General features: G+C 42.8%; 1 protein-coding gene across 1 annotated transcript in view; it reads right to left on the bottom strand.

Moving 5' to 3' along the window:
* piwil1 (piwi-like RNA-mediated gene silencing 1) overlaps positions 1 to 22,732 on the bottom strand; it is a 141,190-nt gene that overhangs the window by 74,665 nt on the left and 43,793 nt on the right. Inside the window, exons 6-7 of the mRNA XM_034192708.1 lie at positions 19,277 to 19,357; positions 14,050 to 14,247 (exon numbers count right to left, since the gene is read on the bottom strand). Of these exons, the coding sequence (XP_034048599.1) occupies positions 14,050 to 14,247; positions 19,277 to 19,357 (279 nt within the window). The remainder of the gene's footprint in view (positions 1 to 14,049; positions 14,248 to 19,276; positions 19,358 to 22,732) is intronic.

Below are 22,732 nucleotides of genomic sequence, written 5' to 3'. Positions count from 1 at the left end.
TCTAGGATCCACCATGTAGAGATATTATGTCCAAAGTTTAAGGATCCAGTGATCGAGTTCATATTTATTTACTCTAAGACTCCATAAAATGTTCAATTTAGTTGGCTTATAATGCGCCAAATCATAAAGGCCATCTCAAACACCTCACAGGGGATTTTCGATACACATGATGAAGTTCTGAGTTTTATTTTGTTCATTATATTTGATTTATTTTTCATGATTTTATTGTCTTTCCATTAATGACACACAGTTCTTATTTCGGTTATGAATACTAGATCTCTATTGTTTTGAAGTTCAACTGTTGAGGAAATACTAATGATCCTGACTTTAATGTCATTGAGGCGACTCATAAAATGTGGACAAAAACGCAGTTATGCGATACCGCTATGCGGTTGTGTGTAGTGTAATAAAACTGATTTTAGTGCGATTTGGAGGTTATAAGGATTTTGTGTTGATTTTATAGATTTTTTTCACTTGGTTATACAGGTCAGCCTCAAAGAGGCTGACCTATATGATGTAGACCACCAAGACATGATATGTGTTTTGGTTTTAATGGATTTTTGTTACAGTTTAGTGGGTTTGAGACATGGTGACTGATGCACATTTTTTGTTGCTGGACTTTCTTGGATGTGCTAGGATTTTATACTACAATAACTGGCCTGCTTTAGTGCTTTACAATATGCACATAATTTTTACATATTCTGTAAATTTGACTCCCATGAGACATGTGAGTATTTTGTAGAACTGTACGAATCAGGTTTAAGATTTCAGATTTATTTTGTATTTGACTTGTTTTAGCCTGCCTGACAGATATTAGCTTGGATTGTGTTGAAGTGAATTATATATCATATTTGAAAAGAAATACAATAGGCTGGAAAGAGATGAAAAATATGACATACCGTGGCAATTTGGGTATATGTGGTACTTTATGGACCATATGTTTCCAGATGCTGAACATGCATTTCATGTAGGGGAGTTCGGGTTTTTCAGGGTTTGTTTAGTTTTGGTTTTAATGGCAGACACTGTGGATGGTTCCCGCTGTCTTGGATGGTTTGGATGAGGTGTGATGTGAGTGGTGGACATCTTTTATTCTGTATTCTTTTTTCAGGGCGACTTCCGGAGGGCATTGTTACCAGTGAGCGGTTCTTCTTAACTATACATTTGTTTGTATTTTACTTTTTTAGGGTGAACAACATGACTGACTGCTCGTTGTCATGGTTGGACAGCTGTTGTGTTTATTCTTGCTTATGTGGACATCGACAAGGCGTATTGGTCTGCCTGTGGTGCCTATGGCAGGGTAACTACATTTCTGTTGTACGTCCTAAACATCGGTGTTGTGGTACCTGGGGACGTGCCTGTGTTTCACGGTTATTTTTTAGTGTAAATTTTCATTGTATTTGTTTCTGGGGTGCGACCATGCAAACTCCACTGTGGAATTTAAACTGATGTGTTTATGCTTTGGTACACGCCGTTAAACATGGAGGTGTGCACGGTATGGATTTGGGTCCAATGCTCCTTTGTAATGTCATGGGCGTTGGCTTCTGTGACTTGATGTGTACGGTCCCTTGGTAAGTACCTGATGTGGTTAGCCACACAGTATCCATGTGGCTAAAAGGGGGAGGTGTAGAATAGCTATTTACACATATTTATATTAATTTTATTGTTTGTTGCAAATTGGCTTCATAAAAGGCACACGTCAAACTGGATGGAAAAATCCAGATTATATTTTCGGTGGATATAATATGCAGACTTCACCGCTGGAGGTCCAAATTTTACAATAGCTAAAATAACTTATGAGACTCAGTATGATTTTAAAATTATTGGGGATGCTTAGGACCTTGTTAACACTTAGCCTGGGACACTAAATAGTGGATGGAATTTCAGGGGGATTATACCACCAAGATAGTGAAGGTTTGTGCTGATTAAATTGGTACTGAGGGGGACATACATTAAGATGTATACCCTTCCAGAAGGTTGGCATGGAATATCCACCATCATTTCTTTATTGCTCTATTAATATTATGGGAAGGGACTTAATTCAGTATTTTAGGGATTGTAGAGTAAGAAGGAGGCCTGTCAGTATTTCACATATAATAGTTGGATTATATCCCAGTTCAGTACTTAAGGGGTGCCTGACACATCTAAATTGGTGGTTCTAAATTGCAAAAAGGTGGATGGAATCATTATGTTTATTTCAATGTGCAAAGACGGATTATCTGACCAGAGACATTATGACTGGACTATATGAATAATTCGTAGCCATCTCATGGATGGCTCATATATTTTAGCAAAATAAAATTGAGTATTTCATATGGTTAAGAGTGTTCTAACTTACTTCCAAACAATATTGTATCTGACGGCCCTGTAACCAGAGCCCTGACAGGACTAAAGACGTGCTGAGGGATTGGCTATGAATTTGGTATCAATCTAATAGTTGATTGAGTTGGTAAAAATATTTTGGCAGATGGTTGGGCTGGTACCTTCATATTATTACATTCAAACTGACTTGACTATAGCAGTACCTGTACTGGTCCTCTGTATAAGAATTTTTTTTTTAAATGCATCACCACTGCCTGAGACCAAATTAGGGGCATCTTTCCCCCATCAAATGTTACAACACTCTTAACAAAGTGATACCCATAAGTTCCGCTGATGAAGAAGACCCTGAAAGAGGACCCGAGAAGAAGTCAAGAAAGAAGACCAATGTATTTTTACTGCCTGTTTAAAATGTTGTGATGCTAAGTGTTAACACATATAGGCCACAGTTCTTTGTGGAGATGTCTTCTGTGTTTATTTTTTGTTAAATCAATTAATTTTTCAATTTTGATTCACTGATATGGTGACTAGATTTTTGTATGATACACTGGGCGATGAAGAATCCTTGCTGCATATAGTCGGGTAATGAAGTCCTGTATGCATCATTTGTGCTATTGATATAGGTATTGCAGAGCCTATAATTTGATTTGTCCGTACATGGAGAGACTGACTTATTTTTTGCTACATGATAACATGTTGCAACTGACCAAGGAAAACGTTAAGAGCAACTGATGACCACTCCATCAACGTGGATATCCAGAATATTTGTGTTTTATTATGGATGTGTGGATAATTTTATGATGAACACTACGAGTGAGCTCCCTATTTTCATTGTTATTGTCTTTATAACTTTTGTATGTGGTCTTTTCCGTATTTCATTTGATATGGGAATACAGTAATCATTTGTTGTTGGTTGAGTGCAGAATTATATAACAGATTAATCTTTGGGGATTGTTGGGGAGATAATCGAATTCACATTCAATGGTCTTAGAAAATTTAAAGGTTAATGACAATTTGGATGTGACACGTTGAACGGTAGTTCCCTCTCACACCTTGCTGCCCCTGCCTAGATGGCATGTTGTGTCAGGAGCGTATGGAAGGCGGGATGGCTTATGAAGTGTAAGATCCCACCTCAAAACCCGGGACGACCTAAGAGACAACGTCACGATTACGTCGATGTCTCAGAGAGACCCTGACGTATTATATGGGCGTTCTGAAGGAGCATCAGGATGGGGTCAATTGATGGTTGCCTATGTGCCTATACGTTTGGCAGAAAATTGATTTGATTGGAATATCGAATCATACATGGAAATTGAATTATGCCAAAATGGTCTTTATTGTTGACATGACAGATTCATGTCAAGAGGGGGAGTTGTTAGATAATATCTGTGCTAATTCTGTTTTATGTTAGCTATTAAGTTTTACTCTATCATCTGTCCAAGTTTCAGACATGAGGAGAGCTCCCCCTGTTAGTGGGAGACAGTAACATTAGAAATGTGAGACTAAACCACACCTATGTTAACACCCACAAGGTATAAAAAGTGTTGTATGACTAATTTTAGGGGCTCTTCACAAGATGGACACTGTCTGTGAGGATCCCAGGCCTGGTTTCTAACGTGACCTTGAATAAACTCAAAATGAGGAATACAATGGTTTGGTTTTTGGTAAGGGGCAGAATTTTACATAAGAAGAACCAGGTAGAAATAACATTACAAAACTTGACTTTTTAATGCAACTTATACGAGGTCTGTCCATAAAGTATAGGTCCTTTTAATTTTTTTCAAAACCTATATGGATTTCATTCATGTTTTAACGTCAGACATGCTTGAACCATCGTGCGCATGCGTGAGTTTTTCCATGCCTGTCGGTGACGTCATTCGCCTGTGAGCACTCCTTGTGGGAGGAGTCGTCCAGCCCCTCGTCGGAATTCCTTTGTCTGAGAAGTTGCTGAGAGACTGGCGCTTTGTTTGATCAAAATTTTTTCTAAACCTGTGAGACACATCGAAGTGGACACGGTTCGAAAAATTAAGCTGGTTTTCAGTGAAAATTTTAACATCTGATGAGAGATTTTGAGGCGATACTGTCGCTTTAAGGACTTCCCACGGTGCGAGATGTCGCGCAGCGCTCTCAGGCGCCGTCGTCAGCCTGTTTCAAGCTGAAAACCTCCACATTTCAGGCTCTATTGTTCCAGGGCGTCGTGAGAGAACAGAGAAGTTTCAGAAGAAGTCGGTTTCAGCATTTTATCCGGATATTCCACTGTTAAAGGAGATTTTTTTTAATGAAAGATGTGCGGGCGGATTGCAGCGTCGGATTGCAGCGTCGGCTCGCAGCCGCCGCGACGCTCCGCCACAGGAAAAACACCTCTGTTGGAAGCCTTAAGGACAAGTTGGAACATGTCCAGCTGTTAAACAATTTCTCATATACTCACTCCACTGAAAGCCATCAAAAGCCGCCTGGATTTTACAAATGGTTATCAACACGGAGGTGTTTTTCCTGTGCCGCGCACCGCGCCGGCTGCGTCCCGACGCGAGGACCCGACCGCACGTCTTTCATTAAAAAAATCTCCTTTAACAGTGGAATATCCGGATAAAATGCTGAAACCGACTTCTTCTGAAACGTCTCTGTTCTCTCATGACGTCCTGGATCAATAGAGCCTGAAATGTGGAGGTTTTCAGCTTGAAACAGGCTGATGATGGCGCCTGAGAATGCTGCGCGACATCTCGCACCGTGGGAAGTCCTTAAAGCGACAGTATCACCTCAAAATCTCTCATCAGCCGTTAAAGTTTTCACTGAAAACCAGCTTAATTTTTCGAACCGTGTCCACTTCGATGTGTCTCACAGGTTTAGAAAAAATTTTGATCAAACAAAGCGCCAGTCTCTCAGCAACTTCTCAGACAAAGGAATTCCGACGAGGGGCTGGACGACTCCTCCCACAAGGAGTGCTCACAGGCGAATGACGTCACCAACAGGCGTGGAAAAACTCACGCATGCGCACGAGGGTTCAAGCATGTCTGACGTAAAAACATATGAATGAAATCCATATAGTTTTTGAAAAAAATAAAAAGGACCTATACTTTATGGACAGACCTCGTATTTCAGATTTTCTATTGTGTGTATAGCTCCCAAGACCAGCTCTACCGCCTGTGCATGATGTGTATGTGTTGGTCAGTTACAGTACAAATACAGTGAGGAAAATAAGTTTTTGAACACCCTGTGATTTTGCAAGTTCTCCCACTGAGAAATCATGGAGGAGTCTGAAATTTTCATCTTAGGTGCATGTCCACTGTGAGAGACATAATCTAAAAAAAAAAAAAAACTGGAAATCACAATGTATGATTTTTTTTTTTATAATTTATTTGTATGTTACTGCTGCAAATAAGTATTTGAACACCTGTGAAAATCAATGCTAATATTTAGTACAGTAGCCTTTATTTGCAATTACAGAGATCAAATGTTTCCTGTAGTTTTTCACCAGGTTTGCACACACTGCAGCAGGGATTTTGGTCCACTCCTCCATACAGATCTTCTCCAAATCTTTCAGGTTTGGAGTTTCAGCTCCCTCCAAAGATTTTCTATTGAGTTCAGGTCTGGAGACTGGCCAGGCCACTCCAGGATCTTGAAATGCTTCTTACAGAGCCCCTCCTTAGTTGCCCTTGCTGTGTGTTTGGGGTCACTGTCATGCTGGAAGACCCAGCCATGACCCATCTTCAATGCTCTTACTGAGGGAAGGAGGTTTGTTTGCCAAAATCTCACAATACATGACCACATCCATCCTCCCTTCAATACGGTGCAGTAGTCCTGTCCCCTTTGCAGAAGAGTACCCCCAGAGTACAACCCCTGACAAAAATTATGGAATCACCGGCCTCGGAGGATGTTCATTCAGTTGTTTAATTTTGTAGAAAAAAAGCAGATCACAGACATGACACAAAACTAAAGTCATTTCAAATGGCAACTTTCTGGCTTTAAGAAACACTACAAGAAATCAAGAAAAAAAAGATTGTGGCAGTCAGTAACGGTTACTTTTTTAGACCAAGCAGAGGAAAAAATATGGAATCACTCAATTCTGAGGAATAAATTATGGAATCACCCTGTAAATTTTCATCCCCAAAACTAACACCTGCATCAAATCACATCTGCTTGTTAGTCTGCATCTAAAAAGGAGTGATCACACCTTGGAGAGCTGTTGCACCAAGTGGACTGACATGAATCATGGCTCCAACACGAGAGATGTCAGTTGAAATAAAGGAGAGGATTATCAAACTCTTAAAAGAGGGTAAATCATCACGCAATGTTTCAAAAGATGTTGGTTGTTCACAGTCAGCTGTGTCTAAACTCTGGACCAAATACAAACAACATGGGAAGGTTGTTAAAGGCAAACATACTGGTAGACCAAGGAAGACATCAAAGCGTCAAGACAGAAAACTTAAAGCAATATGTCTCAAAAATCGAAAATGCACAACAAAACAAATGAGGAACGAATGGGAGGAAACTGGAGTCAACGTCTGTGACCGAACTGTAAGAAACCGCCTAAAGGAAATCGGATTTACATACAGAAAAGCTAAACGAAAGCCATCATTAACACCTAAAGAGAAAAAAAACAAGGTAACAATGGGCTAAGGAAAAGCAATCATGGACTGTGGATGACTGGATGAAAGTCATATTCAGTGATGAATCTCGAATCTGCATTGGGCAAGGTGATTATGCTGGAACTTTTGTTTGGTGCCTTTCCAATGAGATTTATAAAGATGACTGCCTGAAGAGAACATGTAAATTTCCACAGTCATTGATGATATGGGGCTGCATGTCAGGTAAAGGCACTGGGGAGATGGCTGTCATTACATCATCAATAAATGCACAAGTTTATGTTGATATTTTGGACAATTGAAAGGATGTTTGGGGATGATGAAATCATTTTTCAAGATGATAATGCATCTTGCCATAGAGCAAAAACTGCAAAAACATTCCTTGCAAAAAGACACATAGGGTCAATGTCATGGCATAGGGTCAATGTCAATGAGCAGATCTGATTTGATGCAGGTGTTAATTTGGGGGATGAAAATTTACAGGGTGATTCCATAATTTTTTCCTCAGAATTGAGTGATTCCATAATTTTTTCCTCTGCTTGGTCTAAAAAAGTAACTGTTACTGACTGCCACAAACTTTTTTTCTTGATTTCTTATAGTGTTTCTTAAAGCCAGAAAGTTGCCATTTGAAATGACTTTAGTTTTGTGTCATGTCTGTGATCTGCTTTTTTTTTCTACAAAATTAAACAACTGAATGAACATCCTCTGAGGCCGGTGATTCCATAATTTTTGCCAGGGGTTGTATGATGTTTCCACCCCGATGCTTCACAGTTGGGATGGTTTTCTTGGGGTTGTTCTCATCCTCTAAACATGGTAAGTGGACCTGATTCCAAAAAGCTCTATTCTGGTCTCATCTGACCACATGACCTTCTCCCATGCCTCCTCTGGATCATCCAGATGGTCACTGGTGAACTTCAAACAGGCCTGGTCATGTGCTGGCTTGAGCAGGGGGACCTTGCTGCCCTGCAGGATTTTAAACCATGACAGCATCATGTGTTACTAATGTAATCTTTGTGACTGTGGTCCCAGCTCTCTTCAGGTCATTGACCAGGTCCTCTTCTGTAGCTATGAGCTTTCTCAGAATCATTCTTACCCTACAAAGAGAGATCTTGCATGGAATCCCAGACCGAGGGAGATTGACAGTCATCTTGTGTTTCTTCCACTTTCTAATAAATAATCATAACAGTTGTTGTCTTTTACCAAGCTGCTTGCCTGTTGTCCTGTAGTCCATCCCAGCCTTGTGCAGGTCTACAGTTTTGTCCCTGGTGTCCTTAGACAGCTCTTTGGTCTTGGCTATGGTGGACAGGTTGGAGTGTGATTGATTGTGTGTGTGAACAGGTGTCTTTTATACAGGTAACAAGTTCAAACACATGCAATTAATACAGATAAAGAGTGCAGAATAAGAGGGCTTCTTAAAGAAAAATTAACAGGTCTGTGTGAGCCAGAATTGTTGCTGGTTGGTAGGTGTTCAAATACTTATTTTGAGCAGTAACATACAAATCAATTATTAAAAAAAAATCGTACACTGTGATTTCCGGAATTTATTTTTTTTTAGATTGTGTCTCACAGCGGACATGCACCTAATGGCCCAGTCACACGGCACTTAACAAAGGGTGACGAAGCCCTGACGAAACAAGAAATCTGGACTTTCGTTGACTGTCATTGACATCATTTAACCTTCGCGCAGCTTCGTTCCTGCAGCGGGCGCTTCGTCAGGATTTTTAAACTGTTGAAAAATTTGAACGAAGGGCAACGAAAACCTCAGTTCGTCTGTGTTTCGTTTTGCTGTCGTTCTTGACGTTTTTTAATTGTTTGTGTAGTTTTTGTAACGTTATTGTTTCATTTGACTTCGTTGGAGCAGCTGAACATTTTCACACAGTGCAGAAGCCGGTTTGTGAGCGCTGAGGCTGCTGTTGCGTTCATGTACCATCGGAAATTACAGGGCAAACTCAGCCTGCTTGCTTGGATTTTTTTTTTTATCTGTGGGGGGGCAGCTTCAATGGGCTCAGGCACATTACATAGGCCAGAATTGATATTTTGTGTGGATATAATTAATTATCTCCCCTCTAGCTGCCACCTTGTGGTGGGGGAGTTTGCGTACCCGGATGATCCTAGGAGATATGTTGTCGGGGGCTTTGTGCTCCCTGTAGGGTCTCCCAAGGCAAACAGGTCCTAGGTGACGGGTCAGACTAAGGGCAGCTCAGAACCTCCATGAACAGTGAAAGATCAAGGACCGAGACGTCGCCCGGTATGGCGGAGCCGGGGTCCCACCTTAGAGCCAGGCCTGGGGCTCACGCGCAAGAGCCTGGTGGTCGGGCCTTAGCCCTGGGGACCGGCCGGGCTCAACCCGAAGGAACAACGTGGGCCCGCCCTCCTGTGGGTTCACCACCTGCAGAGGGGGCCATGGGGGTCGGGTGCAGAGAGGATTGGGTGGCGGTCGAGGGAGGGTGCCCCGGCGTCCCGGACCATGCTCACAGCCCCTGGCTGTTGGGACGTGGAATGTCACCTCGCTGGGGGGCAAGGAGCCTGAGCTTGTGCGGGAGGTTGAGAGATACCGACTAGAGATAGTCGGGCTCACCTCCACGCACAGCATGGGCTCTGGTACCCAACTCCTGGAGAGGGGCTGGACGCTTCATTTTTCTGGCGTTGCCCATAGGGAGAGGCGGAGAGCTGGGGTTGCATTGCTTATTGCTCCCCAGCTCAGTCGCCATGTGTTGAAGTTCACTCCGGTGAACGAGAGGGTCGCGTCCCTACGCCTTCGGGTCGGGGACAGGTCTCTCACCGTTGTCTCGGCCTATGGGCCGAGCGGCAGTGCAGAGTACCCGACCTTCCTGGAGTCCCTGGGAGGGGTACTAGATAGCGCTCCGCCTGGGGACTCCATTGTTCTCCTGGGGGATTTCAACGCCCACGTGAGCGGCGACAGTGAGACCTGGAGGGGGTGATCGGGAAGCACGGCCTCTCTGATCTGAACCCGAGTGGTGTTCAGTTGTTGGACTTCTGTGCTAGTCACAGTTTGTCCATCACAAACACCATGTTCGAGCACAAGGGTGTCCAAAAGTGCACGTGGCACCAGGACACCCTGAGCCGGAGGTCGATGATCGACTTTGTAGTCGTATCATCTAACCTTCGGCCACGTGTCTCGGACACTCGAGTAAAGAGAGGGGCAGAGCTGTCGACCGATCACCACCTGGTGGAGAGTTGGATACGCTGGGAGGGGAGGAAGCCAGTCAGACCTGGCAGGCCCAAACGTATCGTGAGGGTCTGCTGGGAACGACTGGCGGAACCCTCTGTCAGGGAGGTCTTCAACTCCCACCTCCGGGAGAGCTTCTCCCAGATCCCGGGGGAGGTTGGAGACATGGAATCCGAGTGGACCATGTTCTCCACCTCCATTGTTGATGCGGCCGCTCATAGCTGTGGTCGCAAGGTCTCTGGTGCATGTCGCGGCAGCAATCCCCAAACCCGGTGGTGGACACCGGAAGTAAGGGATGCCGTCAAGCTGAAGAAGGAGTCCTACTTATCTTTGTTGGTAGGTGGGACCCCAGAGGCAGCTGACAGGTACCGGCAGGCCAAGTGTGCCGCAGCCCGTGCGGTCACAGAGGCAAAAACTCGGGTCTGGGAGGAGTTCGGGGAGGCTATGGAGGAGGACTATCGGTCGGCCTCGAAGAGATTCTGGCAAACCGTCCGACGCCTCAGGAGGCAGAAGCAGCTCTCCACCGGCACTGTTTACGGTGCGGGTGGGGAGCTGTTGACCCTGACTGGGGATGTTGTTGGGCGGTGGAAGGAGTACTTCGAGGATCTCTTCAATCCCATCGTCACGTCTTTCGAAGAGGAAGCAGAGACTGGGGACCCAGAGGTGGACTCATCCATTACCCAGGCAGAAGTCACCGAGGTGGTTAGAAAGCTCCTCGGTGGCAAGGCTCCTGGGGTGGATGAAATCCATCCTGAGTACCTTAAGTCTCTGGATGTTGTGAGACTGTCTTGGCTGACACACCTCTGCAACATCGCGTGGTGATCGGGGACAGTGCCTCTGGATTGGCAAACCGGGATGGTGGTCCCTCTGTTTAAGAAGGGGGACCAGAGGGTGTGTTCCAACTATAGGGGGATCACACTCCTCAGCCTCCCCCGTAAGGTCTATTCCAGAGTACTGGAGAGGATAATTCGACCAATGGTTGAACCTCGGATTCAGGATGAGCAGTATGGTTTTCGTCCTGGTCGCAGCACACTGGACCAGCTCTACACGCTCCATCGGGTGCTCGAGGGTTCATGGGAGTTCGCCCAACCAGCCCACATTAGTTTTGTGGATCTGGAGAAGGCGTTCGACCGTGTCCCTTGGGGCACCCTGTGGGGAGTGCTCCGGGAGTACGGTGTCCAGGGTCCTTTGCTAAGGGCTATCTGGTCCCTGTACGACCGCAGCAGGAGCTTGGTTCGCATTGCCGGTAGTAAGTCAAACCTGTTTCCAGTGCACGTTGGCCTCCGCCAGGGCTGCCCTTTGTCACCGGTTCTGTTCATTATTTTTAAGGACAGAATTTCTAGGTGCAACCAGGTTGTAGAGGGGGTCTGGTTTGGGAACCACAGAATCTCGTCTCTGCTGTTTGCGGACGATGTGGTTCCGTTGGCTTCGTCAAATCAGGACTTTCACCATGCACTGGGGCGGTTTGCAGCCGAGTGTGAAGCGTCCGGGATGAAAATCAGCACCTCCAAATCCGAGGCCATGGTTCTCGACCGGAAAAAGGTGCTTTGCCCTCTTCAGGTCGGTGGAGTGTCCTTGCCTCAAGTGGAGGAGTTTAAGTATCTCGGGGTCTTGTTCACGAGTGAGGGACAGATGGAGCATGAGATCGATAGACGGATCGGTGCAGCGTCTGCAGTGATGCGGTCGCTGTATTGGACCGTCGTGAAGAGAGAGCTGAGTAGGGGGGCAAAGCTCTCGATTTACCGATCGATCTACATTTCGATCCTCATCTATGGTCATGAGATTTGGCTCATGACCAAAAGAACGGGATCGCGGGTACAAGCGGCTGAGATGAGTTTTCTCCGCAGGGTGGCTGGGCGCTCCCTTAGAGATAGGGTGAGGAGCTCGGTCACTCGGGAGGAGCTCGGAGTCGAGCCTCTGCTCCTCCACGTCGAAAGGAGTCAGTTGAGGTGGCTCGGGCATCTTTTCCGGATGCCCCCTGGACGCCTTGCTGGAGAGGTGTTCCGGGCATGTTCCATTGGGAGGAGGCCCCGGGGAAGACCCAGGACACGCTGGAAGGATTACATCTCTCGGCTGGCTTGAGAACACCTTGGAGTTCCCCCGGAGGAGCTGGGGGAGGTGTGTGTGGATCGGGAGGTCTGGGCGGCTTTGCTTGAGCTGCTGCCCCCGTGACCCGACTCCAGATAAAGCGGAATAAAATGGATGGATGGATGGATAATTAATTATTTTGCCACAAGCAACTGTTGAATTTGAAACAACGAAAAAGTTGTGTAATTTCCGACGGTACTTGAATGCAGCATCAGCAGGAGCTCCTGCATGCGCTTATTATTTTGTATTAAATATAACAATCTGAGTGTAGGAATGACAATCCAGTCCTTCTGTACATGTGGCAACAGGCAGATGAATCAAAATGATTATATAAAGAGCTGTTCTGGAAGACAGAATTCACCTTGTGGATCAGTGATTAACTGGTGGAAATAACAGCACGAGTCAATGCGCGCATTCACATGCACTGATTAATTTACTGTTCTGATATATTCAATCATCTTTACATATTTATTCTCCCTTTTGACAGTTTTCTGTTATAAATCAATATATATGTCTTAGAACATAATACTGTGATACAGCAGTGACCACGGAATACTTTTTTTTTGTGGATTCTGATGATGATGTAGATGATCCCTCTTTTGTTCTGGACAAGGAACCAGAGCAGGTGGTCCATCGACATCTCCACAGATTCTGTTTTCAGTTTCTCCAGGGCTCAGGGGCTATGAGCTCCGTTCCAGCGCTGAGTGGTTTAGTTGAGATCGTGAGCTTCGGTTTTGTTAAGTTCCTCTTTCGTCCCTTTTGCGCTCTTGCTTCGCAGACTGTTCGGTGATAAAAGCTCTTTCGTCCACCTTTTCTCAACGAATTGTAACGTTTTTTGCTTTTTCTCTTCGTTCAGGAATCGTCGTGTGCCGTGTGACTGGGTCATAAGATGAAAATTTCAGACCCCTCCATGATTTCTAAGTGGGAGAACTTGCAAAACCGCAGGGTGTTCAAAAACTTATTTTCCTCACTGTACATCACACTCCGCAAATATGCAAGTGGTGCCAGTTTTCACCATGGTAAAAGGCAGTGGTGGGCATAGCTAACCAAAAAGTTAGCTTCGGTAACAGATAATTAGCTAACTGAAAAATGATCTTTTATAAAGCTAAACCGATAAACCACCCAAAAATTTATCAAAAGCTACAGCTAACCAATAACTTTCAGTATTGTCTCCGGTACACATGCAACTACTAACAAGCTGCAAACAATAAGACCCAAACAATAAGTCAGCACTTCTGTTCCTGTGAGTCCTGCCCACTGCTGGAAGATCGGAAGATAACTGGTCCGATAATGCTTTTCAAAGTTACCTGAAAAGCAAATCTGATAATGAAAATATTAGCTTCCATAATTAGCGGAACTGTGCCCACCACTGGTAAAAGGTACATGGTAAAATGGACTGCATTCATATAGCGCTTTTCGATCTGCATCAGATGCTCAAAGTGTTTTACAATAATGCCTCACATACACCCCAATGTCAGGGCGCTGCCATACAAGGCACTCACTACACACCAGGAGCAACTAGGGGATTAAGGACCTTGCCCAAGGGGCCTTAGTCATTTTCTGGTCAGGCTGGGATTTGAACCAAGGATCCTCTGGTCGCAAGCCCAACACTTAACCACTAGACCATCACCTCCCCATGTTCTTTTGTGTTGTACCATGTTCTTTTGTGCTTTCAACAGACAGCCACAGAAAAGTGCAAACCATTTGAAGAGGGAAATCAGGTCCAGCTCTGTAGAGACTAAAATTTCTCACAGCCTTAACCCAACAAACAGTGTGCCAACTTTTATTATTTTAATCAAACGAACAAACCTTGCACCAATCTCCACACCATCTGCAGAAAAAGCCAAAATGTGTAGTGAAAGCAGATATTACTTGGTGAGGACTGTGACTCCAATGAGCTCCTTTGTGCAGACTTCAGCAAATCGTTGGTTTCCAAACTGCTGTCTGAGATTGCACATAATGTCGAGAACTGTCTCACTGCGTAGGACTTTGTGGGTCACATCAGTAGTCAGCATGATGGAGGTCTCAAACTCCAAGATGGCAGTACTGAAACCTGACCAAATGGTCAACCTGGGAGGAAATCAAAAACATACAAGTTGACAACTTTACTGTTACTGCATCAAAAGGAAAACATCTGTAATGGCCCATTCATTTCATAAGTGGATCCAGATGCATTCCTGAAACAGTTGGGAAATATCCCTCTATCATGCCCCATGTCTTCTCTGGGAGCTCCTCCCAGTTGGGAATACCTGAAGACCTCCCTAGCTAGACAACCAAGGATCATCCTAACCAGATGACCAAACCACCTCAGTTGGTAACCATAATCGCACAATAAATTGAGAGTGTCGCCTTCTGCCTCAGCTCTGTCTTCATTATGGCATTCTGGGACGTCTGCAGGACCTCATATGCAGTCCTCGGTCTGTTGATCTCGCGCCCCATCATACCAGCACTTCTACATTTGGAACAGCAACCCTCCCCTTATGGGCCTTTCACAGTACACACATTATTTGCATATTTTAACACCTCTCCTCACGTTGGACACTTTGTATGCGGTGGTGGGTGGATTTCTACGTCACTATCTGGCTTTGAGGCCCTGTGTACCAAAAGAACAGCCCCCCCTCTACAAACTGGCCTACTCTGCCTTCACTGCACATGCGTCCTTTTTGTGCGTCAGCCGCAGTTCACCGAGTGTCAACTTGTTTCTGCTTCAAACTGCACTCCAGTCATCTGTCAGTAACAGATATCTGAAGCTTTTGTACAACAACCATTTCCACATAAATTCAGCATCATTTCATAATAAAAGACTGAGGAAACAATCAGAGCTGCTGCTGCGCTCACTACAACTCCGTCAGTTCAAAGCGCCAGTTGCGACTCACTGATTATTGCCTTGTTTCTGCTTAAAACTGACTTTAAAATGATTTCAGAGGTTTTACCTTGTCATCTGATGATTAATAACCACATTACGTTTTTGTGGTATTTTGGCGATTTGGTTAATTAAATATTAGGTGGCATTACATTATGGCTTTTATTAATATTTATAAAATGCAGTGAATTTTTTTTTCACCGTTTTGTGATTCTTTATATTTCAAGAAATATATTTCTTCACTTGTCCCACATCAGGAACATTTCAATATTTGTCGTGCAGAGAACCTATGAGAATGTGAGAAAAGTCTATCCAAAAACTCAAGTGGTCCAAGCTGCAGAGGAGACCATCTGGTTAAATGTCAAATCAAATCAGTTTTATTTATATAGCGCCAAATCACAACAAACAGTTGCCCCAAGGCGCTTTATATTGTAAGGCAAGGCCATACAATAATTACGGAAAAACCCCAACGGTCAAAACGACCCCCTGTGAGCAAGCACTTGGCGACAGTGGGAAGGAAAAACTCCCTTTTAACAGGAAGAAACCTCCAGCAGAACCAGGCTCAGAGAGGGGCAGTCTTCTGCTGGGACTGGTTGGGGCTGAGGGAGAGAACCAGGAAAAAGACATGCTGTGGAAGAGAGCAGAGATCAATCACTAATGATTAAATGCAGAGTGGTGCATACAGAGCAAAAAGAGAAAGAAACACTCAGTGCATCATGGGAACCCCCCCAGCAGTCTAAGTCTATAGCAGCATAACTAAGGGATGGTTCAGGGTCACCTGATCCAGCCCTAACTATAAGCTTTAGCAAAAAAAAAAGTTTTAAGCCTAATCTTAAAAGTAGAGACGGTGTCGTCTCCCTGATCCGAATTGGGAGCTGGTTCCAGAGGAGAGCAGCCTGAAAGCTGAAGGCTCTGCCTCCCATTCTACTCTTACAAACCCTAGAAACTACAAGTAAGCTTGTAGTCTGAGAGCAACCTGATAATAATGAATTACAATAGTCCAGCCTAGAGGAAATAAATGCATGAATTAGTTTTTCAGCATCACTCTGAGACAAGACCTTTCTCATTTTAGAGATATTGCGCAAATGTAAAAAAGCAGTCCTACATATTTGTTTAATATTCGCATTGAATGACATATCCTGATCAAAAATGACTCCACGATTTCTCACAGTATTACTAGAGGTCAGGGTAATGCCATCCAGAGTAAGGATCTGATTAGACACCATGTTTCTAAGATTTGTGGGGCCAAGTACAATAACTTCAGTTTATCTGAGTTTAAAAGCAGGAAATTAGAGGTCATCCATGTCTTTATGTCTGTAAGACAATCCTGCAGTTTAGCTAATTGGTGTGTGTCCTCCAGCTTCATGGATAGATAAAGCTGGGTATCATCGGCGTAACAATGAAAATTTAAGCAATGCTGTCTAATAATACTGCCTAAGGGAAGCATGTATAAAGTGAATAAAATTGGTCCTACACAGAACCTTGTGGAACTCCATAATTAACCTTAGTCTGTGAAGAAGATTCCCCATTTACATGAACAAATTGTAATCTATTAGATAAATATGATTCAAACCACCGCAGCGCAGTGCTTTTAATACCTATGGCATGTTCTAATCTCTGTAATAAAATTTTATGGTCAACAGTATCAAAAGCAGCACTGAGGTCTAACAGAACAAGCACAGAGATGAGCCCACTGTCTGAGGCCATAAGAAGATCATTTGTAACCTTCACTAATGCTGTTTCTGTACTATGATGAATTCTAAAACCTGACTGAAACTCTTCAAATAGACCATTCCTCTGCAGATGATCAGTTAGCTGTTTTACAACTACCCTTTCAAGAATTTTTGAGAGAAAAGGAAGGTTGGAGATTGGCCTATAATTAGCTAAGATAGCTGGGTCAAGTGATGGCTTTTTAAGTAATGGTTTAATTACTGCCACCTTAAAAGCCTGTGGTACATAGCCAACTAATAAAGACAGATTGATCATATTTAAGATCGAAGCATTAATTAATGGTAGGGCTTCCTTGAGCAGTCTGGTAGGAATGGGGTCTAATAGACATGTTGATGGTTTGGAGGAAGTAACTAATGAAAATAACTCAGAACAATCGGAGAGAGTCTAACCAAATACCGGCATCACTGAAAGCAGCCAAAGATAACGATATGTCCTAAGAGTCCAGCTCACCTGTCGTCTCTGAAAATCAACACCTGCTGCTATTCTTCTAAATAAAACAAAGGCGCTTTAAAGAGCACCTGTTTTATTATTTGAAAAGGTTATTTCCCTTTATATTAACATTAAATTAATGAATCATTAAACATGGCCATGAAGTCAAAGTTCAGTCAGAAATACATTTGCATATGTAGAAGCAGCCCCACCCCTATTGTGCATAATTTGAAAGCTTTCAGTCACTAAAATAGTGAAATTCATATTTTAGAAATTACTCTGTCCTGATTACAACAAAAGTAATCACATAGTCAATAAGGATGTAATTAAGTGTTGAAATGCCTAAATAAAAAATTATATGAGGTTTATGTCACATTTAGAAATCCTAACAGACACACTGCAGTCATTATTACATCATCTCCTGTTGCATTTATAATAAATATGTTCATTTACAGTGTCTCTTTTCCTGGATAAAATGCAGATATAAATGAATTAATCTACCAGACTTAAAAATGTCCACATGTATAAAAATAAATGTCCAAAGTTATTTATAATGTTAATCAAGAATTCATCTCATCTTAAACAACAGTAAGTTATGGTTTGAATTTGCATATGAACAAAGATTTGTAAAGATTCTTTTTTTTTTTTTTTTTACTTAAAACCACTTTAATTAAAAATTTAGTGATCTTATGTAAGGGTTTTTTATTACTTCAAAGTGTACAGTAATCAGAAATTAATCCTACATTTGTGAGGATTTTCTTCAGAAAACTGCTGTGTATAAATTAACAGTTCTGTGATACATTTGTCCTCCGTGTTTTGGCCAGTCGTTTCCATTAGACAGTTCCAAACTACGTCACAGTGGTTAAAGGTGGATTGCACTGAACTTTGACTGCGGCACCCTGACGACAAGCGCAATGTGCGCTCCCGGTGGAGGTTGCTTCTCACAGAAATTAATGGGCATTAGAGCGATCCACAAAGTGTTTAACACCCTGAACATGTGCAGCGTGAAAGGCCCATAACCCAGAAATAAATGAATGAGTGAATATTGACTGACCGACTGTCCACACACACAGCTTAGCTAAGGTGAAGAATAAATAAAACAAATATCCTCCTGAGATGCAGAGAACAAAAGAAATTTGCAATTTTTGCATTAAATTGTCTTGGGTGAAAACAACAATAACTGTCAAAATTTGTTTTTTATGCAGTGGACAACAGGATCTACAGCAAACTGAAATAAAGGTGTGAAATTCATCTCTTACAAAAATGCATTGCTGGGTCTCAAAAGGATACATAATAAGTGAACTTTAAATGGCTCCCTGGGTAATTTTGCAGAACCTCCAAATAAAATACAGTAGTTGAAGAGTGCTCTCTTTTCCAGCCTTAACACCTGTGCATAGATTTTTTTTTTCTGTACCTTGTGGTTACCAAGATTTAGACATTTTCCTTGGAGAGAGCATGTACACAGAATGCTGTTCATTTATAGCCGAAATTGACTACACTGATGTGTAAATTCAGACTGTAAAAAGCTCTATGCATGTTAAACACCAAGTCCCTTCAGCTGCTTCCTTGTTTTCACTATGGGTCGCCACAGCAAACCCAAGGTGGATCTGCATGTTGAACTGGAACAAGTTTCACTGCAGAACGTAAAATAATTCATAAAGCTGCTCATTTGTCAACGAAGAAACCTATGAGAGTCATGGCACAAACCAAGGTTCAGTCAGTCAAAATTTGTATAAAGACTGTCTTTTGGAACTGCAATATGATTGTGCAAAAACTATCAGCATAATAAATATGGTTTAAATGGGATAAATATGCTTCTGTAAATACTCCAGAAGCACGGCACACATTTTGATCTACACACAAAATTTAGATTAATGGAAATAACTGAAAATTGCAGCCCTACAAATCACTCATTTATATTGTAATCCATTTACAAATGGCCATTTATATACACACACATGCACACTGCTCACAGGAATGAAAGGAACACTGTGGAACCTAATTATTTTGAGCAGTACATATATAAACACAACAACAACCCCCTTGTCCAGCCTGTGTGCGGTGGTTCAAACATACTTGTGCTGTGGGACCTCAAGTGGATCGTGGGGGTTGTAGTAGTTGCGCCCAATAACCTGCATGTCGAGCTTCTTCAGGATCCTGGAAGGAGGATGACAGAAAAGAAAAAAGAAGTCTCGGAGCATGCATTGTCGTGCTTCACAACATCCGCACCACCACAAAACTGCCTCGAGTTTCAGAGGCAGTTTATGGGATAGATGCATTAAAGGTTTAGCTCTGACAGAGCAGTCTGTCATTGGGGTCCTCACTTTCCAAAAACCCAGAGATGAGATGACATCTCCAGTGGAGCATTTGTTTATATATATATATATATATATATATATATATATATATATATATATATATATATATATATATATATATATATATATATATATATATACGAGGTCTCTTAGATAATAAACCGACCCTTTTATTTTTTTTTTTAACTATATGGATTTGAATGACATGCGATTACACCAATCATGCTTGAACCCTCGTGCGCATGCGTGAGTTTTTTCACGCGTGTCGGTGACGTCATTTCCCTGTGGGCAGGCCTTGAGTGAGATGTGGTCCCGCCCTCTCGGCTGAATTCCTTTGTTTCACACGCTGCTCGAGACGGCGCGCGTTGCTTTATCAAAATTTTTTCTGGACCTGTGAGGAATATCCGAGTGGACACTATTCGAGAAATTAAGATGGTTTTCTGTGAAAAGTTTAACGGCTGATGAGAGATTATGGGGTGTTTCTGTCGGTGTAAGGACTTCCCACGGAGCGGGACGTCCTGCAGCGCTTAAAGGCGCCGTCATTGGCCTGTTTCGACCTGAAAACATCCTAATTTAAGGCTTAATTCACCCAGGACATCGTGAGAGAACAGAGAAGATTCAGAAGAGGCCGGCATGAGGAATTTATGCGGACATTCCACTGTTTAAGGACATTTTTTTAATGAAAGACGTACGCGCATATTCGCCGAGTCGTTTCCGTGACGACTCGGCAAATCTGTGTGCGCCGCGACAGGAAAAACACCTCCGTGTTGAAAACCATTTGTAGAATTCAGGAAGCTTTTAATGGCTTTCAACAAGTGAGTAACTGATAAATTGTTTAACAGCTTGGGCATGTTCCAACTTGCCCGTTAAGATTTCCAACGGAGGTGTTTTTCCTGCCGCGACCCCCCGCGGTCGGGTCCAGCCCGACATGCGACTCTGCCCGCACGTTCTTTCATTACAAAATGACCGTTAACAATGGAATGTCCGAATAAACTCCTCATGCCGACTTCTTCTGAAAGTTCTCTGTTCTCTGACGACTTACTGCGTCAACAGAGCCTGAAATGTGGAAGTTTTCAACTTGAAACGGCGAGACGCTGCCGCCTCGAAGCGCAGATCGCCGTCAGGCGCCGTGGACCATCCTTAAAGCAACATTACCAGACCAAAATCTCTCATCAGCCGTTAAAATTTTTACCGAAAACCAGCTGAATTTATTGAATGGTGTCCATTCAAGTGGTGCCTTACAGTTTTGAAAAAATTTTTATCAAACAAAGCAACAGTCTCTGAGCCATTCCTAAACAATGAAAAAAATCGACGAGCGGGTGGACGACTCCTCACTCAAAGACTGCCCACAGGCGAATGACGTAACCGACAGGCGTGAAAAAACTCTCGCATGCCCACGAGGGTTCAAGCATGTCTGATGTAATCACACGTGATTCAAATCCATATGGTTTTTGAAAAAAATAATAAGGTCGGATACTTTTCTAATAGACCTCGTATATATACATACATACACACACACACACACACACACACACACACACACACACACACACACACACACACACACACACACACAGGTGAGGGTCAACCGTTTCACATGTGTGATGCCTTAGGTTTTACAGCATTTTTCAACACAATATGTATTACATGCGAAAAGTATCACAATGTATCAAGCCTAATTTCAAAATCAAATCAATTTTATTTATATAGCACCAAATCACAACAACAGTTGCCCCAAGGCGCTTTATATTGCAAGGCAAAAAGTCATACAATAATTACAGAAAAACCCCAACGGTCAAAACGACCCCCTGTGAGCACGCACTTGGCGACAGTGGGAAGGAAAAACTCCCTTTTAACAGGAAGAAACCTCCAGCAGAACCAGGCTCAGGGAGGGCCAGTCTTCTGCTGGTACTGGTTGGGGCTGAGGGAGAGAACCAGGAAAAAGACATGCTGTGGAAGACAGCAGAGATCAATCACTAATGATTAAATGCAGAGTGGTGCATACATAACAAAAAGAGAAAGAAACACTCAGTGCATCATGGGAACCCCCCAGCAGTCTGTCTATAGCAGCATAACTAAGGGATGGCTCAGGGTCACCTGATCCAGCCCTAACTATAAGCTTTAGCAAAAAGGAAAGTTTAAAGCCTAATCTTAAAAGTAGAGAGGGTGTCTGTCTTCAGGATGCTGATCCCTAAGATAAGATGGGACCTGATTATTCAAAACCTTATAAGTAAGAAGAATTTTAAATTCTATTCTAGAATTAACAGGAAGCCAATGAAGAGAGGCCAATATGGGTGAAATATGCTCTCTCCTAGTCCCCGTCAGTACTCTAGCTGCAGCATTCTGAATTAACTGAAGGCTTTTCAGGGAACTTTTAGGACAACCTGATAATAGTGAATTACAATAGTCCAGCCTAGAGGAAATAAATGCATGAATTAGTTTTTCAGCATCACTCTGAGACAAGACCTTTCTAATTTTAGAGATACTGCGCACATGTAAAAAAGCAGTACTACATATTTGCTTAATATGCGCATTGAAGGACATATCCTGATCAAAAATGACTCAAAGATTTGGCACAGTATTACTGGAGGTCAGGGTAATGCCATCCAGAGTAAGGATCTGGTTAGACACCATGTTTCTAAGATTTGTGGGGCCAAGTACAATAACTTCAGTTTTATCTGAATTTAAAAGCAGGAATTAGAGGTCATCCATGTCTTTATGTCTGTAAGACATTCCTGCAGTTTAAGTAATTGGTGTGTGTCCTCTGGCGTCATGGATAGATAAAGCTGGGTATCATCTGCGTAACAATGAAAATTTAAGCAATGCTTTCTAATAATACTGCCTAAGGGAAGCATGTATAAAGTGAATAAAAATTGGTCCTAGCACAGAACCTTATGGAACTCCATAATTAACTTTAGTCTGTGAAGAAGACTCCCCATTTACATGAACAAATTGTAATCTATTAGATAAATATGATTCAAACCACCGCAGCGCAGTGCCTTTAATAGCTATGGCATGCTCTAATCTCTGTAATAAAATTTTATGGTCAACAGTATCAAGAGCAGAACTGAGGTTTAACAGGACAAGCACAGAGATGAGTCCACTGTCTGAGGCCATAAGAAGATCATTTGTAACCTTCACTAATGCTGTTTCTGTACTATGATGAATTCTGAAACTCTTCAAATAGACCATTCCTCTGCAGATGATCAGTTAC

The sequence above is a fragment of the Thalassophryne amazonica genome, chromosome 17, assembly GCF_902500255.1.
Source record: "Thalassophryne amazonica chromosome 17, fThaAma1.1, whole genome shotgun sequence".
Classification (NCBI taxonomy): Eukaryota; Metazoa; Chordata; class Actinopteri; order Batrachoidiformes; family Batrachoididae; genus Thalassophryne; species Thalassophryne amazonica.
The sequence above is the reverse complement of the archived record's forward strand: the minus strand, read 5'-3'. Positions and strand labels throughout refer to the sequence as shown.